The sequence below is a fragment of the Dissoconium aciculare genome (genome assembly GCF_010015565.1).
Source record: "Dissoconium aciculare CBS 342.82 unplaced genomic scaffold K489scaffold_2, whole genome shotgun sequence".
Classification (NCBI taxonomy): Eukaryota; Fungi; Ascomycota; class Dothideomycetes; order Mycosphaerellales; family Dissoconiaceae; genus Dissoconium; species Dissoconium aciculare.
Window position 1 is genome coordinate 770,539 of NW_022984952.1, and position 21,640 is coordinate 792,178.

The 21,640-nt window shown below is 51.9% G+C and overlaps 5 protein-coding genes across 5 annotated transcripts; 2 read left to right on the forward strand and 3 right to left on the reverse strand.

Annotated features, from left to right (window-relative positions):
- Positions 1-62: 62 nt before the first annotated feature.
- K489DRAFT_376462 (uncharacterized protein) lies at positions 63-6,190 on the reverse strand. Its single transcript, XM_033603920.1, has one exon. It carries the CDS (start codon positions 5,974-5,976, stop codon positions 208-210), a length of 5,769 nt encoding a protein of 1,922 aa, XP_033463102.1. The 5' UTR covers positions 5,977-6,190; the 3' UTR covers positions 63-207.
- Positions 6,191-6,548: 358 nt separating this feature from the next.
- On the forward strand, positions 6,549-9,591 carry K489DRAFT_376463 (chaps-domain-containing protein). The gene is made up of 6 exons (XM_033603921.1): positions 6,549-6,857; positions 6,925-7,054; positions 7,134-7,258; positions 7,326-7,606; positions 7,660-9,002; positions 9,091-9,591. Exons 1-6 carry the CDS (start codon positions 6,832-6,834, stop codon positions 9,256-9,258), a joined length of 2,073 nt encoding a protein of 690 aa, XP_033463103.1. The 5' UTR covers positions 6,549-6,831; the 3' UTR covers positions 9,259-9,591.
- Positions 9,592-9,962: 371 nt separating this feature from the next.
- Positions 9,963-12,467, reverse strand: K489DRAFT_312537 (phosphotyrosine-specific Ptp2-like protein; the record flags this gene model as incomplete). Its single annotated transcript, XM_033600873.1, has 1 exon — positions 9,963-12,467. One exon carries the CDS (start codon positions 12,465-12,467, stop codon positions 9,963-9,965), a length of 2,505 nt encoding a protein of 834 aa, XP_033463104.1.
- A 4,176-nt stretch (positions 12,468-16,643) lies between these two features.
- On the reverse strand, positions 16,644-17,899 carry K489DRAFT_376465 (uncharacterized protein). The gene is made up of 5 exons (XM_033603922.1): positions 17,736-17,899; positions 17,603-17,679; positions 17,242-17,541; positions 17,035-17,183; positions 16,644-16,966 (listed from the first exon to the last, which is right to left on the reverse strand). Exons 1-5 carry the CDS (start codon positions 17,847-17,849, stop codon positions 16,794-16,796), a joined length of 813 nt encoding a protein of 270 aa, XP_033463105.1. The 5' UTR covers positions 17,850-17,899; the 3' UTR covers positions 16,644-16,793.
- Positions 17,900-19,135: 1,236 nt separating this feature from the next.
- K489DRAFT_312180 (6-phosphofructokinase) lies at positions 19,136-21,523 on the forward strand (the record flags this gene model as incomplete). The annotated part of the gene is made up of 2 exons (XM_033600843.1): positions 19,136-20,650; positions 20,714-21,523. 2 exons carry the CDS (start codon positions 19,136-19,138, stop codon positions 21,521-21,523), a joined length of 2,325 nt encoding a protein of 774 aa, XP_033463106.1.
- Between the last annotated feature and the right edge of the window lie 117 nt (positions 21,524-21,640).

Below are 21,640 nucleotides of genomic sequence, written 5' to 3' on the forward strand. Positions count from 1 at the left end.
CCGCATCCGCACAACATTATCATCTCCTGGGCTGGGCCATGGGAGACGTGGCGCACGTTATGCCTCCAGGAACATGTGATCTTATTACCTCGGGCGAAAGTATAGCGAAAGTATAACTACATTTTGAAGAATGGCATACACCCGAGCTAGCTCCCTGTCCTGGCCATGCGCACCCAGAACTTTAGATGTCTCCCATGATCAAGCATCCTACTTCCCCTCTCCGTCATCTTGCGGAGCAGCCTCTACTTCCTGATCCGTTCTGTTTAGATTCTCGTCCTCTTCCTGCATGTTCACATCTTCTGATTCATCAACCACTGAGTCGTCCGCGACAACATGGCTCGAGAAAGAAGCTAGGCCTGGGAACATCGGACGATGAACAAAAGGTGATTGTTTCACGGTTGGCTCTTCTTCTTCCTCTTCGTCTTCTTCCTCGAGCTCGCTAAGCTCACTTTCGTCATCCGCACTATCATGTATGCTGCCTGGAGCGCTGTTGACTGTAGGAGGGTCGGCTGAGGTAACGTATTGTCGTGTGATCTCCACGAATGCTTTTAGACGGGGCTCGGCTGGCTCACCCGCCTTGCTCGTTGCATTTGTTTGCGACGATGCTTTCTGGTAGCAGCCCTCTGCACAATTGCGGATCTCCCGGCGTCCTACGCCGATCTTGCGACGTACAGGAGCAGTCTCGGGAGCTGCAGTTGCTTGTGCTGTCGACCCTGATTCATCCGCGCCATTAACATTCATTAGATGAGCAAGGTCTATGGCTTCAGGCCTTGACGGGTTCTGGTTAGTAGCTGACGGATCAGCTTCCTCGCTTTGTTTGTTGCGCTCTTGCTCATCCCACAATTGTTTCCCGGTAGTGTTGAAAAGATGAGCGTATGAATCTCCGATCAGATCGTCAATAGTTCCGGTCTTCATCAGCCCCTGATTGACCTTCTTTAGTTCTTGCACTTCGCGCAAGACGTCCAATGCAGCCGATGTACCAGTATCCTGGGCTTGCATCCACTTCTCTAGGGGTTCCTTACGAAGTAGAAAGTCCTCGTGAGCGATGTTGCTGAATGTTGACACTTCTAGTCCCTCGGCAATTTCGGCATGTGCACGAAGGAGCAGCAGATAAGTGGCGCACAAATCCTGCCATACCAGACTGTGCTCGAAGATATCGTGCGGCTTCTTACGGACTCGTCTTGCGAGAATGTCTAGCCATACGCGGTCCTTGAGTTGCTTGAGAATTTTCACAAACATGCGAGTATAGCGCGCGGTATAGACAAAGTGCCGACCTGGGCGTTCTGTGTCTGGCTTCCAGATCTGCAGGCCTCTTGTCTTCGTGAACATCTGTTGAGTGAGCTCATTCTTCGCAGTCTCGGCGCCGAGAGTGCCGTCTGCGTCAGTTTCACCATTTTCAGTCTTGACATTCGTCGACATCAGCAAAGCAGAACGGACCACCATCCGATGATACCAATTGGACTTGTCTGCCGCTCGAAGCTTTTTCAGAACATCGAGCATGAATGAGACCCAACCATCTCGGTTCTCAGGAAATTCCTCCCGTTGAGCATATTGTGTGTGGTTTAAAGCCTCGCGAGCTTGTGGCAAATCAATTGCTTCACTGATAACCAGCTTATGAACGATCACCACAAGCTTGTAGTGCGGCTCTAATATCTGCTCACGCTTGGAATCGCGTCCATCTTTCTTGGGACAAAGAGCCAGAGCCTGTATGAAAGCATCCAATACCTCAATCGCACTGGGCGGTTTATCATGCCGGGATCTGTCGCGCTCGGAGGCCGTGTGCATCTTCCAGAGGCATTTGCCATGCATGTATCGGAGCGTCCACGATTCCGGATTGCCCGCGATGGCCTTCCTCAGAAACGAATTCGCCAACTTCCAACATGTGTAGGGAGTTAGCGGCTTGAAAGCAGCTACTCTCTCCACACCGGTATGACCTGTAGTGATGAATTTGGCAAAGTCCTCCACCGGAGCAGCAAAAGCTTGCATGCCGTACGGTTCGCGAGAAGAGCTGTACAGTCGTAATGCAAAATCGCCACACAGTTCCGTCATCTTATCAGATGTCTCAAAGGCAAAGCTGGCAGACCGATATGCCAGTGCGGTCGCCATGATATAGCAGTGAATGGCTTGTTTCTGCATGAGAACTATGTCCTGCATGCTAGTGTTCAGTTTCTCGGCCGACCAGAGCACACTTTCCTCTATCTTCGTGTCGGTCGCCTGAGCTAGTCTGAACCAAGTCTCCCAATTATCCATACTGTAGTCAAGATCCTGGTTGAAAAACGCGATAGCAATGTCGAGATCCTCTGTGGGCGTGGGCACTGTGCGCTTCTGCGAGCGAAATTTCGTCAGAGCGATGTGTCCCATCAAGAAGTACCAGCCTTTGGAAGCCATCAAAGCATCTTCTTTCGGAATCGGTGTAAGCGGCAGCTGATTTCCCGCACCCTTCAGGCAAGCAAAGATGTCTATCGGATTGATGGGCGATTTGAAGAAGGCCCGGTATACCTCTCGGTTTCGCATAATGGCATCAGTCTTCTTATTTCGAGCAAGCGTTCCATGCACGACCTCGATGGTGTCCTTGAGTGTGTGTTTGATGAGCTCTTTCATCGGAAGTTTCGAAGCTTGCGTGAGCAGCAGATCGACCGTTTGGGCGGCTGCACCTCTGTCCAAGAAGGCATTCTTTGTACAATGGTGCTCAATTAGCTCATAAGAAGGATTGAGGAAACAATTGATGCCATAGAGATCATGCAGTACTTGCGCCTGTTCGCTCTCGTAGCCGTCAACGTGTGTCAGCTGGAAGAATTCGTCCTTCAGCATTTGGACAAACTTCCGATTGTGTGCACCGCAGATTCCGCGAATGCCAAGGTTGCGATGGACCGCGCGGAGGAAGTCGAACCGATCTTCATCTGGAGTTGGGAATTGTTCCCGACTTTGGGAAATGGCATCTTTGAACAACCCGTAAAGAATCAGCCATATCTGAACCTGCATGTCATGCACAGCCTTTGTGATAACCATGAAGGACGGAGCAGGAGAGCCATTGGTTCCCATGGGCCGGGGAGCTTGACCGACACGATGTGAATCCTCGAACACATTGAACACCTGACACAATTGTAGTATCTCACCCAGAACAGACACTGCCATCTTCATTCCGGCTTCATCGATGCGTAAAAGAGCATCTGCTGAAGCACGCATCGTTTTGTCAAGTAGTGCGATCATATCTTGAAGCACACGGAGGTTTTTCAGGGCAGCGGTTTGACGCTCAGCAGGATCGAGCCCCTGTGTCTCTCCTGATTTCATCTCTTCCACAACAAGGCCAATCATGCGAATGGTACAATAAAATTGCATAGGTGCATATTCGATCTTGACGTACGCTTCGCGGAGACGTTGCCATAGTGACAAGCGTAGAGAAATGTTACTGTTTTTAAGAAAACGGACAAGCTCCTGCGATGCATCGGCGAATGGCACGCCTGAATCGGTTGGATCGCGAGTTGTTGAGGTGCCGGAGATTGGATTCAAAGTTTCCAAAAGGGGCTCGAGACCTTCTATGACTGCTACAGGATCTTGATCATTCTCGCTCGTGACCTTTGCAAAGAAGTCTCGCAGTGTCAACTTGGACATCTCGCGGTCCAGAGATAGCAACGATATCTCTGGCATGATGGCATTATTTTGGAGCTTTATCACGGTGCTTTCAGCGCTCGAGACGATGGTACGCAGGTCGTTCATGCACTCAATTACGTGCTCTTGTGAGACGTCTGACAGGGCGTTGAGGTGAAATGTTGTAGCCCACAAGAAGCGTAAGTTGAGCTGGTCTGCGAGGCTTGTTGAACCTCGGCGTACTGCGCGGAATGAGATTGCTTCTCTGGCCAGCTCTGACCACCGCTGCAAGCGATCGCCCTGATAAACGATTGTCTGCGTGTCGACACCGCTGTTGACTTTTGAGATCAGACTGTATATGTCTAGATGGAGCTCAAAAATGCCCTGCACCAGTTCTGCGATTGTCGCGTCGTCCCTCTTCTTTCCTCCGCCTCTTCGACAGCTTTCCAAGGCCATTGAAGCCTTCTCGAACAAGGGCTCATCTAGGTTCACAAGCACTTGAACGACGGTTGTCTTGAGATCATCCGGCCAAAGATATTGCCTGTAACTACTTGCTGTGTGCGCTCCAGGAGCAAGTAACGCTCTAACAAACTCCCACGCAACACCAGCGGTGTTGAGCCAGCGCCTGTTGATGGCTTGCAAAACAGACGAGAGCCCATCATTCGGCATAGGCTCGATGCGTGTCGTCGATTTCGAGACTGCGCTGGCAGAGAACATATCGGCGACATCTGTCCGACAAAGTCCTTGCCCGAAACTAAGACCACTCGAACCAAGCAACGAGAGCTGCGCGAATGCCTCATTGTAGTTTTGCAGCCAAGCTTGCAGATCGGCTCGGACAATTTTTAGATTGTCATCGTGCTTGGTACACTCACTGGAGTTGGCAGTATCGCTGGTATTGGGCTGCATTTCCTGACGAACATGCCGAGCTGCATCAAATCTGACAATGCCCATCCTCTCAAAGAAATTACCAACGGTCTCGAACATCCAATCGTCAGCAGCCTGGAACTCGTTTAATTGCTGTTCGTACTCCCAACGGGCATTGGCATCGAGTATAGCTTGCTTCGTGTCTAGAGCATCGGCGTTCGAATCTCTCGCGCGTAATCGCTTGCTTTTGGAGCGCCCTTCCTCTGCCCCATCAAGCATACCCGATGCATCACCTGATCGTTTTCGTGATGGCAGGGATGGGCCGGTAGACTCGCGCGCTGATTTGGACCGCTCAGCTCGTCGCTCGATCACGGTTTGCATGCTTGCATCCGCGGCCGCAATACTGGGTTGTACTGTAGGCCGACCTCTGTCAAGGCCTGGGAATTGCTCATCGATAGTAAGTATGGCGCCTCGGACGAAATAATTATCCTCACTTGCATTGCCTGCCGTCGTAGATGGTGCCTCTGTCAATGCAACAACAGATGAAGATTCACTAGACCGCTGAATAGAAAGGAACTCTAGTGCAAGGCCTGGCTGGACCGCAGACGTACCATGCTGCTCGGCAGCTTGTTGTCCTAGGATCTGTTCACCAAACATAGCCCATGTCGTTGGCGTATCAAGGGTGACCTTGTGCACCACAGGCTTGACGAGATTCTCGGGTTGTCTCTCCAATAATTTCTGCTGCGCGATGAGCCGAGCATACGGACGAAGTCGCATCTGCAATGCTTTGGAGACGGTCTTTCTTGTGGAAACAGGCGTCGATCGCTGCAGCGCTGACAGTGTATCTCCCAGACCCTGAATCAAGTCTTGCAGTTGGTCTGTAGCAAGAGCCTCCTCTAATCCTGTTGCCGAGTACAGACCGTCTGGATCATCGTCATCGCCCTCGAGTATGGATTCCCAGCCGAATCTAGCAAGACGCGAACTGTTCAACAGCTGACCCACCGAGGCTGTACGCTGCCACAGGTCTACGTCGCTATCGTCTTTGTCAAGGGCTTGCACAAAATGTTCCAGGGCCGTTGACGTGTCGTCATGTACCTCAGCTCGACCTGCCGGCTTGCTTTGAAGCTTCGCGCTCAACACATCGAGCTTAAATTGCGCGTAATTCTTGTGCGAAAGATGCAAGATTTGAGGCAACGTGCTCGGGCCAGTGTCAAGACCACTCGCTGTTGGGATGACGCCGGCCACTCTCTCGTCGGAATCGTCCCACAAGACATCTGGCTCCCCATCATAAAGTTCAATACGTTGCAATTCGATTTGCGATTCAGGGTACTTGAAAATGTCGGACTTGAACAACAGATCGTAGGCTTCCTCGGCTTTGCGGAACGATGACGGGCCCTCCGAGTGGTACTTCAGCGCAGTCTGATACAATTTGAGAGCATCTTCGATCTGAATCTCCTTTGTGTCGTCGATCTCGATGTCCGACTCGTCGTCCGACTCAAGATTTAGGGCTTTGAAACCAGACATGATCGTTCTTTAGATTATGACACTCGGGAGCGATTCAGCCTTGCGGCAGGGAATCTCACACGACACCTTGAATCAACATGTGAGATGAGAGCATCATTCGCAGCACAGAGCTGTCTTGCCGGTATGCGTGGATGAATGTAGTCGTTGTCGCTCCAATCATGAATTGCACGTGCGCGCTCTGGATGACGGCGCGGCAGGGAGACGCGTCGAGTTGAGGCTAAAACAAATTGTACACGTTCAGACCTTCAGCTGCAATTGTCCATCTCTTAAAAGGGACTGTACTCATCGCGCAGGAAAGCACCGCCAACGGGTGGGCCGTTCCGCCGCTGCGCCAGTGATGACCGGGCGAAATTCCTCCTGGTTGTGAAGGCGGGCTGGTCCCTGTTTGGTGATTAATGCCCGCCCGAGCTCAAGGTTATTTACAGTAATGATCAGAGTGTTCTTGCTCCCATGATTGCAATATTGCCGTTTTCGCTTTGGCATAATGAAGGCCCAGTTAGAGGTCTTCATTGCCACGGCCATGTAGATGTAGCATAGATACCTGTAGAAATTGTATGGATCCCGTGTATATACCGCAACAGCAGCATTGTGAATATGTGGCACATTGCATTGGCAGCGAGAAAGCCCTACAGAACTGCGTCCAAACCCAAATTGCGAAACATTCCAAGGTTCCCATACAAGAGCCTCACGGTGCACCTGCGTTGATCGAGCTCAGCGCATCCCTGGCAGCCAGTCCGCGCCTCTTTTGTGCGCCGCATTGAACGCCGAGTGCTGAACAGCCATCCAGCACTTCACTGAATCTTAGACTACGCAACTCTTTCGAGCTCTTGCTACACAAACATTGGTGCCGGCATTATGGTGGTCGCAAGCGCAGTGCCCGAGTAAGTTGTACAGCTACGAACTTTGTGTCCATATAACAGGAGGACTGACCTGGCGATCACCTGGCAGACTATTCGAGGATGACGCACATTCCGTGGTCGACATTCGAACCGACGGCCTCCAATCGCTACGAGAACTCGGTCCTCCCGACCTGGTGCATCTTGTCAAACAGCCTGCCAAATCATCCTCGTCCAAGCAGGTACGACACACAAGAGACGCATGCATAGAAGCACTGAAAAGCATGGAAATTGGAGTTGGCTTGCTGAACGCATTTACAGATAGGCGTCTATCATCACACCACGGGTATCGATGCTTCGTCGTCGGCCAGTCTAGCAGCCTACATTAACACCCTCACGTATGCGCCGAGCAATACGCCCCATAAGGTCACATCGGGGCTCTATTGGTATGCCTCACTAGCAAATTTACACCTCGTCGCGAAAAGCCACATGCTGACCGCTGATACGGGGCAGCTGTTACAATGCATTTTCTCGTGTGGATATGCGCGTGCAGGTCCAGATCCCTGGTACTGTAGAGAGCTACTGCGTGGATGAGCGAGGCAATAAGCTGGAGGCGACTGAAGAGCATTGGATAGAAACATACCTCTGCAGTGTGCTTCGTGCATATTCGTACGCCGACACAGGCTCGGGTGATTCGATAAAACGCATCATCGGCGTGCGGAGATTCAATCCTATCACGACTACGGATCAAGAGCACCGATTCCTCGATGTTGCGGAGAAGTTGTTCTTCAGTGGTGCGTTGTCAATTCATTACGACAGATGACCGACTCAGGCTGATACATAACAGGCTGGCAATTGGGATCAGATCCCGAAATCCAGGTCCCTAACATTGTGTCCAATCATCTCACCTCGGGGCTGCTGCATTACATTCGGACCACTGGAAGATATGCGTCTGGCATCAATCTTTTCGAGAAGCTGCGATCGCGCGACCCAGAAGTCACCTCATTACTGGCACGTGTGTATCTTGATGCCGACGAAGAGGTTAAGGCAGTACAATTGCTCCGCGAAGCCATCGAGGAGCTTCCGATGGACTATTCTCTGCTTGATTGCCAGGCCGAATTTTGCAATCGCAAAGGACGTAGCGATTTGGCTTTAGAAATCGCCAAGCGTGGAGTTGTGGCAGCGCCCAGCGAATTTTGTACATGGGCTCGGCTAGCGGAGATCTATGTCGCCTTGGAGCAGTGGGATCTGGCCCTTCTGACGTTGAATTCGTGTCCGATGTTCACGTATCAGGACAAGGACGCTCCTCGACTTCCTGAACCGGCTCGCATCTCGCTTCCCTTGTCGCCCGAGACGATGTGTGATGAGATTGATGACGCTGGCCCGACACCAGAGGGTGACATGGTCCACCCGACACTTCGACGTCTGGCTGCCGGCAACTATAAGGGCACTTTCCACAAGGCATACGTTTTGCTGACAGAAATCACAAAGAAGATCGGCTGGGACCAGCTTCTGAAAATTCGGAGTCAGGTCTTTGTGATGGAGGAGGAATATCGCAACGAGAAGCAAATTGGCGGACCTGCCGCGTCGAGCAAGAACGCCAGCACCAGCGCTCTTCGTGGAAGTGATACGCCGCAATCCAATGGCCATGATGAAGCCGAGGAAATTATCTCACCCATCACCGCAGAGGCTTCGACAAAAGCTGACGGCGAACCAACATTGGCCGATTCGCATCTCAACTCTGATTTATCAAAACCATCGCAATCCGTTACGGTTCACTCAGGCACAGAGACACCCCAGCCTCAGCCTCCGCCTGCAGATCCAGCACATCAGACATACACGCAGTTCCAGCACAAGCGCTTGTGTGAGCGATGGCTAGACAACCTGTTCATGGTGCTCTACGAGGACTTGCGCATCTACACGATCTGGCGCACCGAGGCGACGCAATATAAGCAACAGCAACTCGCCTATAAGAAGACGGCGGAAGAATGGGAGATTCTGGGCGATCTCGCTGAGCGACTGCACCATCCTGACGAGGCTGTGGAGGCCTGGCAGGCATGCTTGAGCATTCGCTTCAGTCCCAAGGCGATGCGTGGCGTTCTCGGCCTGTATGAGAGGAACAACGACGGGCGGAACATGCTAGGAGCATTGATTCGTCTGATCGCGTGGCAATACCGATGGTATTCCGAGGTGAGTGACATCTCCTGAGCCAGGACCTCTGCCCTCTCGACCCGAGTAGGAGACTCTCGTATAAAAGCTGACTCTCACACGATTTTAGTTCTCTCCAGACCTGCTGCATACCATCCGTCGCATCATCGAGGACGAAGGCGCTGTAAAAGTCCGCAGCATCGTGCAGGCTACCAGTTTGCCGCAGCAGATTCTGGACTTTACGCACCAATACGCTGGCCTCTGCGCCGTGTTCCGAAGTAGCGGCACAGAGGGATAGTGGCTTGTGGTTTGACGTATTCGTGTCCTCGCGCGGCGTTCAAGCACATGGCATTGACGACCGCATAGAAGATATCGGTGCATTATAGTGGAGCAGAAAATAGACGGAATGACCCCAACTTGTTACATCCCACCAAGTGATGCGCGCCGGTAGCTTCATCACACGGTGTTGAGGAGTTGACGAGCAACTGTCATTCCTTTCTAAAACAAACCGCGGCATGTATCGTAGGTAATTCGACTCCTTCAAAAGCATTGTATGGTTGTAAAGAATCAATCCCCATGAGCTTCAAGTCACAACATAGCGGACTGTGTGCAGATAACCATCATTTCTCCACGATAGTATGAAGGCCTGATTTCAAACGATTGACAGACCGAGCCAGTAAATTAACGCCTTCCATGCATGCGATGCCATCGAGTCGTCCTTCAAAATGCTAGGTAAATCCTCCTTGACTGCGCCGTGTAATCCTTTCTCCCCTTTAGAATCTTCCCAAACGCCGTGACGATGTTTATACCTCGACCTCCAAACACTTCTTTGTATGCAAGCGAGCCCACGTATAGCTCAGATGGCACAACTCAGCGAACGCCCGCAATTCAGGCAGCAATGCAGACACTATTGTGCAGAAACGTCGACCGAACTGAAGCAAGAATGCGTCCGTCAGGGGACGCAAATATTATCGGCTGAAAAGCCTCTTTCTCTTCTGCCGATCATGACTCACTTGTGATGGGGTCTTGATCGACGACCCACTCCATGATGCTTTCATAACAGAGCACAAACTGACGCAAGTTCTGTACCATGCTCAGTCGCTGCAGACGGAAATCTTCAACTGTCCGCTCGATCAGATCCGCGTCATCGCTGTGAAGCCAGGCGCCACTAGCGACATTGGCGTCGTCAGATGCTGCGCTCCGTGAGGTATCGAAGAAGCCGCCATGCTCACTTTTGGCGATCGTCCGATTGGCAGTGCTGGGAGGAGTCTTCTCCGCAGCCGCGCGCGAAATCCGTTGCCGTTTCAGCATATCGATAACAGAGTCGACTGTGCAGAATGTTCCTGTGCGCCCGCAGCCAGCACTGCAGTGGACGAGAACAGGACGAGTATTTGGCGGCTCGGGCTCTGCCGCTTGCGTTTGATTGTTGGCACGAACAACAGCGTCAGTCTGCTCGACCAATCCCAAGAGGTGGGCCGGATGGGCAGGAGCGCCAAAATCAGGCCAATTGGAGTACTGCAGCTGTGTGACCTCACGCATGGGCGCGAAGGGATGCTTTTCATGCTTGAGTGTGAACTTTCGTACAATTACGTAAGGTTGTTCGCCACTCGTCTCATCCTTGGCATCTAGCCGGGCCAGCGGTATCTGCGGGTTTGAGGAGGCAGTCATATGTCTTTGAAGCTGAGCGGGTCGCTTCTGTTGCTTGTGTATTCTCGTTAATTCTAGCGAAGCTCGCCTTTCAGAGAGGAAGCTTAATTGGAGATGGCCATATTGTTTCTGATCCCAGTAATTGTGTGCCTTGACTTGTGCGCCTTCTTTCTCTGCTGTGAGCATAACAATAACCCTCACATCCTCTTGCCAGACGATGTTCCAGAAGTCATTGAAGGTCGTAGGAACGGGTGCCTGAGTCGAGATGTATCGTTTATTACTGTGTGAAGCCTTGATGTGGCTCGCATTGAAGTAGTCGCATCCGTGGGAGGGCACGCCCCGTATCTTGACACGAGAATGTTCGAATGGCCAGATGTTGTTGTAACGGTTCTTACTCCCCTTTTCGAGACCAGCTATTTGGACGAGATCTGAAGCCTCGCTGCCCCCTGTTTCGTACGAGACCTTGCCAGACAGTGCATCTTCCATTCGCTTTTTCTCGCGTCGCTCAATTTGCTCGAATTTGTTCGAGACATTTAAGCCTTTATCCTGATCTTCTGATGCAACTTTAAGCCACGCCGGGTATTTCTCCTCTTCGTGATTGGTAGCTTTGGATGGATGCTGCAGTGCAATCTGCCCGACGCCACCAATGAGGTCCATATTCTGCCGAATGTTGCCAAAGAATGGATTTGCGGGTGCATCCGTTGACGGCATTGGGCAGCCTCCGACGACAGGAGCCACCTCTGGGCCGTCAGACTCGACACCTTCTTGGAGCCTCGTTCCAGTCTCGATGTAAGATGGAAAACGCTGGGAGAACGCAGAAAACCCACCTTTCATGATATACAGATTGCCCTCGTATCCCTCACTCCGGAACTTCTTAATGGTGTTGACACATGTCGTGGCATCTTTGAGCGAGGACGATGATGCATCGTACACCACAATTGAATTACTTTTGGCCCAACTCTCGAAACGCTGACGCTGTTCCTCATCTCGAAAGGTTTCAGCCAGCTTTTTCACTCCGAAGGCTGGGCGTTTCAGCAACGTAGTCGGTATGCAAAGGTTCAATGCAGAGGATATATGTGCCGACGCATATTGGGTCGAGACTCGCAGATCCAGCAGCAATATCTGCTCATGGCGTGCGGACATTAAATTGACCAAGCGTTCCGGTGCGACAAAGAGCTCGGCCGCTGAATCGTTAGCAGAAGGTAATGTCGCTGCTCTAGCGATCAGTGAGCCAGTGGGCCCGCTCTGATTGTCGAGGGGGAGTTGAAATCGGGGCAGCTCGTCAGGCGGGCTGCTTCTAGGACTTTTCCTGGCGGGCCCTGAATCTGCCGAGAAGATAGCAGGTGACCCTCGTCGAGCAGTGTCTACTAGCGTCGTCGACGAATGTGTTCGCTTCGGTGACCGCGAGAGATCTGTCGGCGATGTTTCAAGTTGTGCGCGGTAAGCAGGTTGTGGAACGTCCTTAGGATCTGATCTAGGCTTGGTCCCAGGGGCTGTGTGTGCTCCAGGCGTGCGTATGCTCATGGTCCGATCAATACTCGGTCTTGCAGCAGGTATGCTCATCTTAAGACCGCCCATGTGGGTGATATTCAACGATTTATTATTGTCTGACTGGCGCCGAAACGCCTCGAACTCGGGATTTTGGTCGACCGGAACTACGACAGGCGATGCAGCAATGGTGGAGCGTACGGTTGAGGAAGGCGGGCTCCAGTTGTTTTGCACATGCCGTGGCGACTCCGATAAGAAGCTGTTGGAATCACTCTGATAGCCGAAGTAATTCGGACTTGCTCCCTGATTTATCGTCGACGAATGATGGGCCTGTGGTGTGGCAACCAGATGTGGCGAGAGGAAGGGCGTCATGCTAGGCGTCGCCGAGGGCGCCATGGGCCGTGAGGGTCGAACGTGGTGATCAGAACGACTTGGTGGAAGCGCTGTGTCAGTCATGTGAGCCAGCAACGACCAAATGTGGCGAGAAGCAAGGTGAATGAGTCTGCAAGATGAAGATTGGCCGCGAAATTCTGACGAGGACGCAATGAATGTCGCCGTAGGAAGGGCAAGGTTAGGAAGGGAAAGATCTCGTCAGATAGAATCCGATGGCGTCGCGATGCCTAAGGGTGCCAGATCATTCGAGTAAGCACTCATGTGCAACATGGGCGATCGACCGGTACGGTATGGGCGAGTTCCGTAAGATGCATGCTCGTGATCGTCAGGCAAAGAAGTCTCACAGGGGACCTGAGGCGCAATGCCCAACAGGACGAATCGTGTCTGAATAACGCGCGGAGGATTGGGTTGACGGGTAAATCAGGGTCCCAAGTATGTGGGAAAAAGGTGGACGTTGGAGTTGGGACGCCTGCAGCTACATACACCGCGAGGTATCTACGTACTTATCGAGGTAGTGCATTTTGCAAGAGTAGCGAGTTGCAAGAAGACCGTATGCCCAAACAAGGAAAGATCGCGTTCGTGTGAGCAAGATCAAACCAGCTAAAAAAAAAGACGTTGCAGGTGTTGACGTTCTTGCCCATGCATGTGGGTGGCAGACAAGCGGGAGGTGGGCTGGCTGGCTGGCCGGCGCGCGGGCTGGGAAAGATATCGTCAGCGTTGACGATTAGCGTGTCAGTCCGTGTACACTGCACCACTACTACTTCCAACCCACAGTATATTCAAACTTCAGTACCAAGGTCGATTACACCCACCCATCTGATACTAATACATACAGGTGCATGTTCAATCAGGTACACCGACATCGTGGCTCGTTGGTGTTGAGCACTGACCTTTAAGATTCGAGTTCAAACACGCCGGGACGCTCATGGCCGTTTCAGTACCCTTGATAACCTTGGAAGGCCATGATTGGTGATGAGAATGAAGGAACACTCTGGACAAGAAACATGCTCTGCTAGGCCTGTAAACCATGGACGAGTGCAGATCATCTTGCACATGTCACATGTAGAGACCATGAGATGAGACTCTGCCTAGTATCTGTCGCGTACGATTACACCATCTCCATTTCAGTTTTGTGGACATCACACAAACAGGGCAGCACCTCAGTAGAGCCATACATGCGGACGGGATGATTGGGTTGTACTTTTCAACGTCCGTACCATCTTCCAAACTTTCTGCCATTATCAATCCACGTCGGTCTTTCCGTCGAGAGTTGCAATCCAGCGTTCCCAGGTACAGTGCAAGGCCTTCCAGGGACACTGTCCTCATCGCTGAGGGGGCTCGGGACGCCGGGGAACGGGCAGTTGGATAATAAGACAAACAGTTTCGGCCACTGGTTCGGTGTGCTCTTTGCACACAGTGCCTTGGTACATAACGCGGACACCATGCATGCGTGCAAGCAGGCGTGCATTCTCGTATATACTTCTCCCAATCTCTCCAGGCTTGTTACCCACGGCATGATCTGAAGAGTCTAGATCGTTCTGAAATGCTCCATCTCTCCTGAGTTGGTCTGCAAACTGTATAGGTTCCCCCAGCGATATCATTTATGAGACGTGCATACATGTGCTCAGAACCAGGTCCGCGAAATGTGGATCCATGAATGGACATGCACTGTCATGCAGATCATGATTGAGCTGGTACCGGAGCAGCACGGATGCTAAATCTTTATTACGCTCGAATCATGTTCACTGCGAACAGCTCTGCGACGTGAATTTGGCAGTTCACAATTCAAACACACTTGGCATATGACGTCATAACACTTTGCCATCATCAATTCGACACTCGCATCGTCTCGAGCTGACACGGCGAGCGACATGATCACTAGAAACGAAGCATGTACAAGGCATCGCTTCAGGAGGGCCACCGCGGCGCGTTAGGTATCATAAGCGACCCGTCTCCAAGATTATGCGAAGTTGAGATCTACAGACGCTGTGCGCGCGAGCTGCGAACGTTGCATGCACTAGGCGCCGAGGAACTGGCCGTCCAGACAGGACAACATCGCTGTCGGAGGCGCCCGTCCCAGACCACCTGGGTAGTCTGCTCTCCATTACTGAAGAAATTTCTCGTCTTCGCAGACCGGTACCGTATCTGGCCCAGTGTCTTTGAGGAGCTTGAACGTATGCGGCCTAGCCAGCCCACGGCCGTCATCCGCGAGATCTTAGCCTCCTCGGCGATGAGACCCTGTCGGTGACGACGACGCTTGAGAGGAGTGCCACATCTGGCTGCTCCGCTTTCCCCCGTGCTTTGTCTACTCCGGGCAGATCTATACACTGTACCAGGTCTTTTGCGACTGCAATGAGGAGGGAGCGTTACATATTTGCAGGACAATGCTCTACAGTTGATGGATAGACAGCAAGTCTCTTCGTGGCATGCACAGACGACATCCCCGAGCTGTGACTTGATGGTCCACATGCATTGTCCAGGGACTGTTTGCCCGGGTTGTGTGTACTAACCTTGGAAGATATCGGCGTACCCATCTTATAATTTAGTAGCGCGTGTGGATCGTCCCGTGTCATCATGTCATCTATGACGCCATGAATAGCCAATCCTCGCTCATCAGCCCTGAAGGGTCAATCGTTGTACTCCCGGGCATATATCACTGCGGGGAGCCCTGAATTATTGTTACAGTACCTGCCCACCTGCAGTTGTCTATAATCGTCTACCAAGGTACTTGCGGAAATCTGTGTTGCCCTCGTCCTTTCGGTATATGACCTTGGAATCTATATGAATACTAACAATAATAATATTGTAAGCTGCCAATAGTGGCCCTGTAAAATGTGCAAGATTGGTGCACGCGAGTATGGCGGCGTACTGGGCAGCAACGGTTGACCCGTCGGTATCAACCACACTAGGCCACATTGTCCGACTCCCAGTCATCACCGCCTTGAGCGTGACACTCGCCTTGGGTCACGACGACAAGAGTCGAATCCCACCCCGACTCCCAACGCTATCAAGATTGCATGAGAGGACCTCGCTAGGCAATTCAGATCTACCGAAGGATTTCCTCGTCTCCTGAATGGCGCCTGACCATTTCCGCACATTGCCGTTCAGACCACCAATAGTTTCAGATGATGATCTACTGGCTTGAAAGCGTGTATTCTCCTCCCTTTGCCGCGCCATCGATCTATGTTTAATATCGCAGTAGGAAAATCTGCTCCGCTGTTTCCTTCCATATCTCGCCGGTGGTTCGGCCATCGGCGGTGTGGCAATCGAACTAGAATTTCTCTCGGGTGTCTTTGTGTCAGATTAATAAGAGTCCACGGGTACGAAGCGGAACAAGGGTCATGCAATGGCTCAGACACACGTCCCCTCTACTCCTGCGGGCGAGATAGGAACTCCGCTGTGCCTTCATGCCGCATCAATTGGAGGCACGCTTGTGTTTTGTGCAGATTTCGACCCATCTCTCTCTCTCTAGTGCTATCTCGTGCACTTGGAATTGGTGGTGTTGTCGGTGCACACGCGAGCTGCTCTGGTGGACGCGCATGCGACACGCTACGGTAGTACGTCAAGTGTGATCTGACCCTATCTCGTGCCCTGTTTCGGAATCCGTCCTGGCACTCTACGCAAAATTACCTAGGTAGTGTCAAACCACCTGGGCACGCCAACTTCTGGGGTGCTGAAAACTGCGACAGCACAGTGGGGGGTTTACCCCCGCTCTTCCAGTGCTTCACTTCCAACCGTGGAGTGCTCATCACGTCAGGGAGATCACCGCTGCAACAGGGATTCTGCTGAGGATTCTCATCTCCGAGCTATTTGCGAGTCCGAGGAAGCGATTTTTTAGCGCGACGTCGTAGATGGCGGACATTGAGGCATTTCTCCCTCACATCTCAACAGCGTGGTCGCAAAGTCCAGGATCGAATGGTGCGTTCTTGCGATTGTAGATTATGCAGGTGGCCGGGAACCTTTGTGCATGACCTCGCGCGATGTTCAAATTCGGTGAAGGCTCCGACCGTGCCGTCCACGATCTCCGCAAGTCTTTGGGGGGTTCCTGCTCCCTGCCTGAAAGCATGTCCATCATGACTAAGGCTGATTTGTCGTAGTTGTTGACGGAGCCCGTTTGCACAGCGAGGATGCCGGGTGAGAGTCACTTCATCGTATGCGAGGGTTTCCACATTGTTTAATGTCTGTTTGAATGTATCTGTGTCTATTTGATATGTGACAAATTTCCCCTCCGCTTTTCATTGGCAACGAATGTCTGCCAAAGACTGGCATCATCCCATCAGATGAATGCAGGCCCGATCCACCTGCCTATTTCTTGTCGAGACCCACTGCACCTTGCTTGTAAAGCTCGAAGCCTTCTTTGGCGGCGTCCTGGACATTTGTTTTGCCGGAAACAATCTCCTTGACCTTGTTCAGGATGTCCGACCAATCTGAAAATACTGTAAAGGGCACGTCCTCTTTGACGCAGTAGCTGATGAGGTCTGATGCCCATGTCAGTCAAAACGAATTCAGCGCGGCTCGGTCGCCACAAGGGGTGCAGTAAACCTACCGTGACCCTTCTTGGCGAACAGAAGGTCTGTTTCGCGCGCAGCAGAGAGGTCGGATACACCGTCACCGGCGTAGAAAAGCGTCGGACGCTCATCAGCTGGAAGTTGTGCGTACGGGCGGATAGTCAGGGATTTATCATGGCCAAAGTCACTACAAGATGAACAGGTCAGCGAATGTGACGGTGTCTGATGAATCGGATCCATCCAACCTTTCATCGTGGAATTGAATTTGCCAGCCATTCTCGTCCTCCAGCGATTTTCCGGGTCTTGCCACCGCGTCGTTGCTGATGATGTCCAGCTTCTCGTGGTCAGGTCCGACCAATTTCTCGAGAATAGCTCGAATCACCGGCTCCATGCCTGATGAGACGACCACGGTGGGAATGTTGTGCTCAAGAGCCCACTGAAAATACTCATTGAAGTAGGGATCGAGCTTGACGTTCTTCACCAGATAGTCGATGCATTCCGGGAATGGAGTACTGATGGAATCCATCATCTCCTGGAAAGACACCCTATGGAGTCGGTCAGTCGCATGATCATCATGACTGTACTTTCATCACTCCGAGGACGCACCGGAATGATTTGGTGCCTTCGAGCACATCTTTGTTGCCTTGCCTACGCTTCTCACCACCGAACCCGATGTTGTCTGTCTGAACGGTCGGTCAACGGAAATCCTTTGAAAATATGATTGCCCAAGAAGACCCACCATATAGTCATTGCTGTCCTGTAGTGTGATTGTGCCGTCGAAATCCGTGAAGAAAATGAACTTGGGGTTCTTAAATGGCTTGTTCATAGCCGGGAGCTCAGCTGCGGTGACCATTGTTGCAAATCAGTGGTCGGCGAGGTGTTACCGGTCGGCGGGCAATGAGTAGCAAAGAAAGTAGGTTGGGTAGATTTGTGTCGATTTACGGTACAATACATAGCATACTCTGACATATGGACCCGTTCTGATGATCTTCACTACTAGCCTTTCGTGGTTTTGTGATTTACATGTGGATCCTCATCAAATCACCACTGCACTGCCGAACTCGCGACAGCGCGTTGAGATGACATCACTGCTTCAACAAATTTCCAAAGCTCGCGGAGAAGACGTCCATGGGTTGTGACACCACACATCAACAGCAATGGAGAACCGATCTGAGGACGTGAAGCAGAGGAATTGCGCATTTGAGCATGCGCGGATCTCTGCAACATTTCTATCGTTGCTCCCTCAGATGGTGAAGCTTCCCAATCGGTTGGGTGTGACATTATGTACGGGCACATAGACAGTGGCAGACCACCACATGGAGGGGTAAATTTATCATGTATTAGAAAAACCTCCCGCGCTCAGCGTGACGTGGGCATTGGCACCCTTATCATTGGCGGGCATATTGGAAATTAAGAACCCGCCGTGGCTTATTAGGAGCGATGAAAACAACCCGAACTCGCTGTTGGGCCGGGGAGCAGAAAAGCTTCAAAAATGTCGGCGAACAGCTATCTCGGGCGTATTTCCTTCTGGTCGCCGAAGCTCCACCGATACATCACACATGGCTTTCTCGGCGCGCCAGCCCTGGAAGCTCTGTGGATGCGGAGTCAATAACTCCCAGGATTGTGGTTCGTGAGCTTCATTCATTCATTCATCCAGCCAGTCTTTGTTCCTGCTTCAACAACGCGGGCATGTCTGTGACAGATTTTCCACATCTCATGAACTCATAGACTTGCACACACCTACCTGGCATACATTTCACTGGCCTAATTCCAACCCCGTCCTTTGTTCTTGTGGAGTGCAACGCGAAAGGTCTATCTTTTCCTAGATGGGCAGCTTATCGCAACTTGTGCTGATAACGCGTGCAGGTGCTCTTCATAGATTTTGGCCCTTGCCCGATTGCTGCGGTTACGTGACCGTGACGTGACTGACGTTTCGCGCTGCGCTCAAAACGCAGGTGCAGTTTGAAGATATCGTCACTGGCTAGCAGGCGCGGCTTAAAGGACTCCAAGGCCATTCCCTTCACCTGAGAATCTCGTTTCTGAATCTTCTGCCCATTTGCACTCTATCGCTGGGCGAAGATACCTCCTACCCATAAGTTCCAGCTTCCTAAGACTGGTCCGCACGTCAGAAGCGTCAGAATGGCCGAAATTAACCTCTCGCCGCCTTCGATGCCATCCGGCAAAAAGCGAATCGCTGTCTTGACTTCTGGAGGCGATTCTCCCGGAATGAGTGCTGCCGTTCGGGCGGTTGTTCGACAGACATTAGCTTCCGGGTGCACGGCCTTCGCGGTGTACGAAGGCTACCAGGGACTTGTGGATGGTGGGGACATGATCAAAGAGATGCAATGGGAAGATGTTCGAGGTTGGATCTCTGAAGGAGGCACACTGATCGGCACTGCGAGATGCAAAGCGTTCATGGAGCGACCAGGTCGCTTGACCGCTGCCAACAACATGATCGAGAAGGGAATCGACGCCCTGGTAATTTGTGGAGGAGACGGATCCTTGACAGGAGCAGACAAGTTCAGATCAGAGTGGCCCAGCCTGGTAGAGGAGCTTGTCTCAAGCGGCAAGAGAAAGGCACACGAAGTCGAGGCATACCGACACCTCAATATTGTTGGACTTGTTGGGTCAATCGATAATGATCTCAGCAGTACCGATGCCACCATTGGTTGCTACAGTTCATTGCAGCGTATATGCCAATCTATCGACTACATCGACGCGACAGCCCTCTCTCATCAACGTGCCTTTGTCATCGAAGTTATGGGCAGGCATTGCGGTTGGCTTGCATTGATGGCAGGTGTCACCTGCGGTGCTGACTTCATCTTCATCCCCGAAAATCCACCATCAGAACAGTGGGAGGAGGAAATGTGCACCATCATCAAGAAACACAGAGCCATGGGCAAACGGAAGACGATTGTTGTCGTTGCTGAGGGCGCTCACGACCGAAGCTTGAAGCCTATTTCACCACTCATGGTCAAAGATCTCCTTTCTGACAAGGTCGGCCTAGATACCAGAGTTACCACCCTTGGCCACGTCCAACGTGGTGGACCACCGTGTGCTTATGACCGCATGCTGGCAACATTGCAAGGCGTCGAAGCTGTTAACGCTGTCTTGGAGGCTACCCCAGAGACGCCGTCGCCGGTGATTTGCATGGTTGAGAACAAGATCGTGCGGAAAGACCTGATGCAAGCAATCAAGCTGACGAAACAGGTCGCTGAGCACATTGAAAAGAAAGACTTCGATAGTGCGATGAAGGGAAGAGATGCTGAATTTGAGGAATTTCTGCAAGCTTTCAACATCACTACACAAACGGACAATGAACAGACACTTCTTCCAGAAAACGAACGTCTGCGCATTGGCATTATACATGTGGGTGCTCCGGCAGGTGGAATGAACGCTGCCACAAGGGCGGCTGTTGCATATTGTCTGAGCAGGGGACACACTCCTGTCGCCCTCCACAACGGCTTTCCCGGCCTATGTCGGCATCATGACGACGCGCCCCTTGGCTCCGTCCGAGACATCAGTTGGCTCGACGCTGAAAGCTGGGCATCAAAGGGTGGCTCCGAGATTGGTACCAATAGAGGTTTGCCATCTGAGGACTTCGAGACCACCGCGCTGTGCTTCGAGAAATACAAAATCGATGCTTTGTTCATGGTGGGTGGTTTCGAAGCCTTTACTGCTGTAGCAGAATTGAGGAAGGCGCGAGCGCAATACGAGGCCTTCAAAATTCCCATGGTCATCCTTCCCGCGACGGTGTCGAACAATGTTCCGGGCACAGAATTCTCCATTGGCTCCGACACCTGCTTGAATGCTCTCATCGAGTATTGCGACGCAATCCGACAGTCGGCGTCGGCCTCGCGTCGTCGAGTCTTTGTGGTAGAAACACAAGGAGGAGCTTCCGGTTATATCGCCACGGTCGCAGGCTTATCGATTGGGGCGTTGGCCGTCTACACCCCTGAAGAAGGTATCAGAATGCAGATGTTACTTGACGACATTGCCTTTCTCAAGGATCAGTTCGCCAAGGATAAAGGCAATGCTAGATCGGGTAAAATTATCCTCAGAAACGAGAAGGCGAGCAAGGTCTACACGACCGAATTTATTGCAGATGCAATCAAGGAAGAAAGCGGTGGCCGTTTCGATTCCAGATACGCTGTGCCCGGCCATGTTCAACAAGGTGGCATACCCAGCCCAATGGATCGCGCTCGTGCTGTGCGTTTCGGTGTCAAGTCTCTTCAATTCCTGGAAAAGTTCACAGGCAAATCAAAGCAAGAGATCACAGATGACCCCCTTTCTGCGGCGGTTATCGGCATTCGCGGTGCGCGAGTGAAGTTCAGTCCAATGGAAAAGATCGAAAGCGAAGAGACAGATTGGAAGGATCGTCGTCCGAAAAATGAGCATTGGATGTCACTAATCAGCGTCGTTGATACGCTCAGTGGCAGGCCGAAAGAGAGTCGAACTCCTCCGATTCAAGGTGATCCCGCTTATCTTGGGAAAGACTCCCCAAATGCCGTCGGACAATCGAAATAAACCCATGACGCTGTTTTGCAAGCCCGTGGGCAAGATATGAAGGCGGTGGTGGTTCGATACGCTAAGGGAAAAACGCTCCAGCCTTGATCGTCGATCCAGCACCTCCACCATTTCTCC

Bases quoted from the DNA above. Each gene is read 5' to 3' on its own strand.
- K489DRAFT_376463 (XM_033603921.1), top strand. From the start codon at position 6,832: ATGGTGGTCGCAAGCGCAGTGCCCGA. The intron at 6,858-6,924 runs GTAAGTTGTACA...ATCACCTGGCAG, and splicing joins GTCGCAAGCGCAGTGCCCGA to ACTATTCGAGGATGACGCAC. The intron at 9,003-9,090 runs GTGAGTGACATC...ACACGATTTTAG, and splicing joins AATACCGATGGTATTCCGAG to TTCTCTCCAGACCTGCTGCA.
- K489DRAFT_376462 (XM_033603920.1), bottom strand. From the start codon at position 5,976: ATGTCTGGTTTCAAAGCCCTAAATCTTGAGTCGGACGACGAGTCGGAC.
- K489DRAFT_376465 (XM_033603922.1), bottom strand. From the start codon at position 17,849: ATGGTCACCGCAGCTGAGCTCCCGGCTATGAACAAGCCATTTAAGAAC. The intron at 17,542-17,602 runs GTGCGTCCTCGG...CCGACTCCATAG, and splicing joins GAAGGCACCAAATCATTCCG to GGTGTCTTTCCAGGAGATGA. The intron at 16,967-17,034 runs GTAGGTTTACTG...CATGGGCATCAG, and splicing joins GTTCGCCAAGAAGGGTCACG to ACCTCATCAGCTACTGCGTC.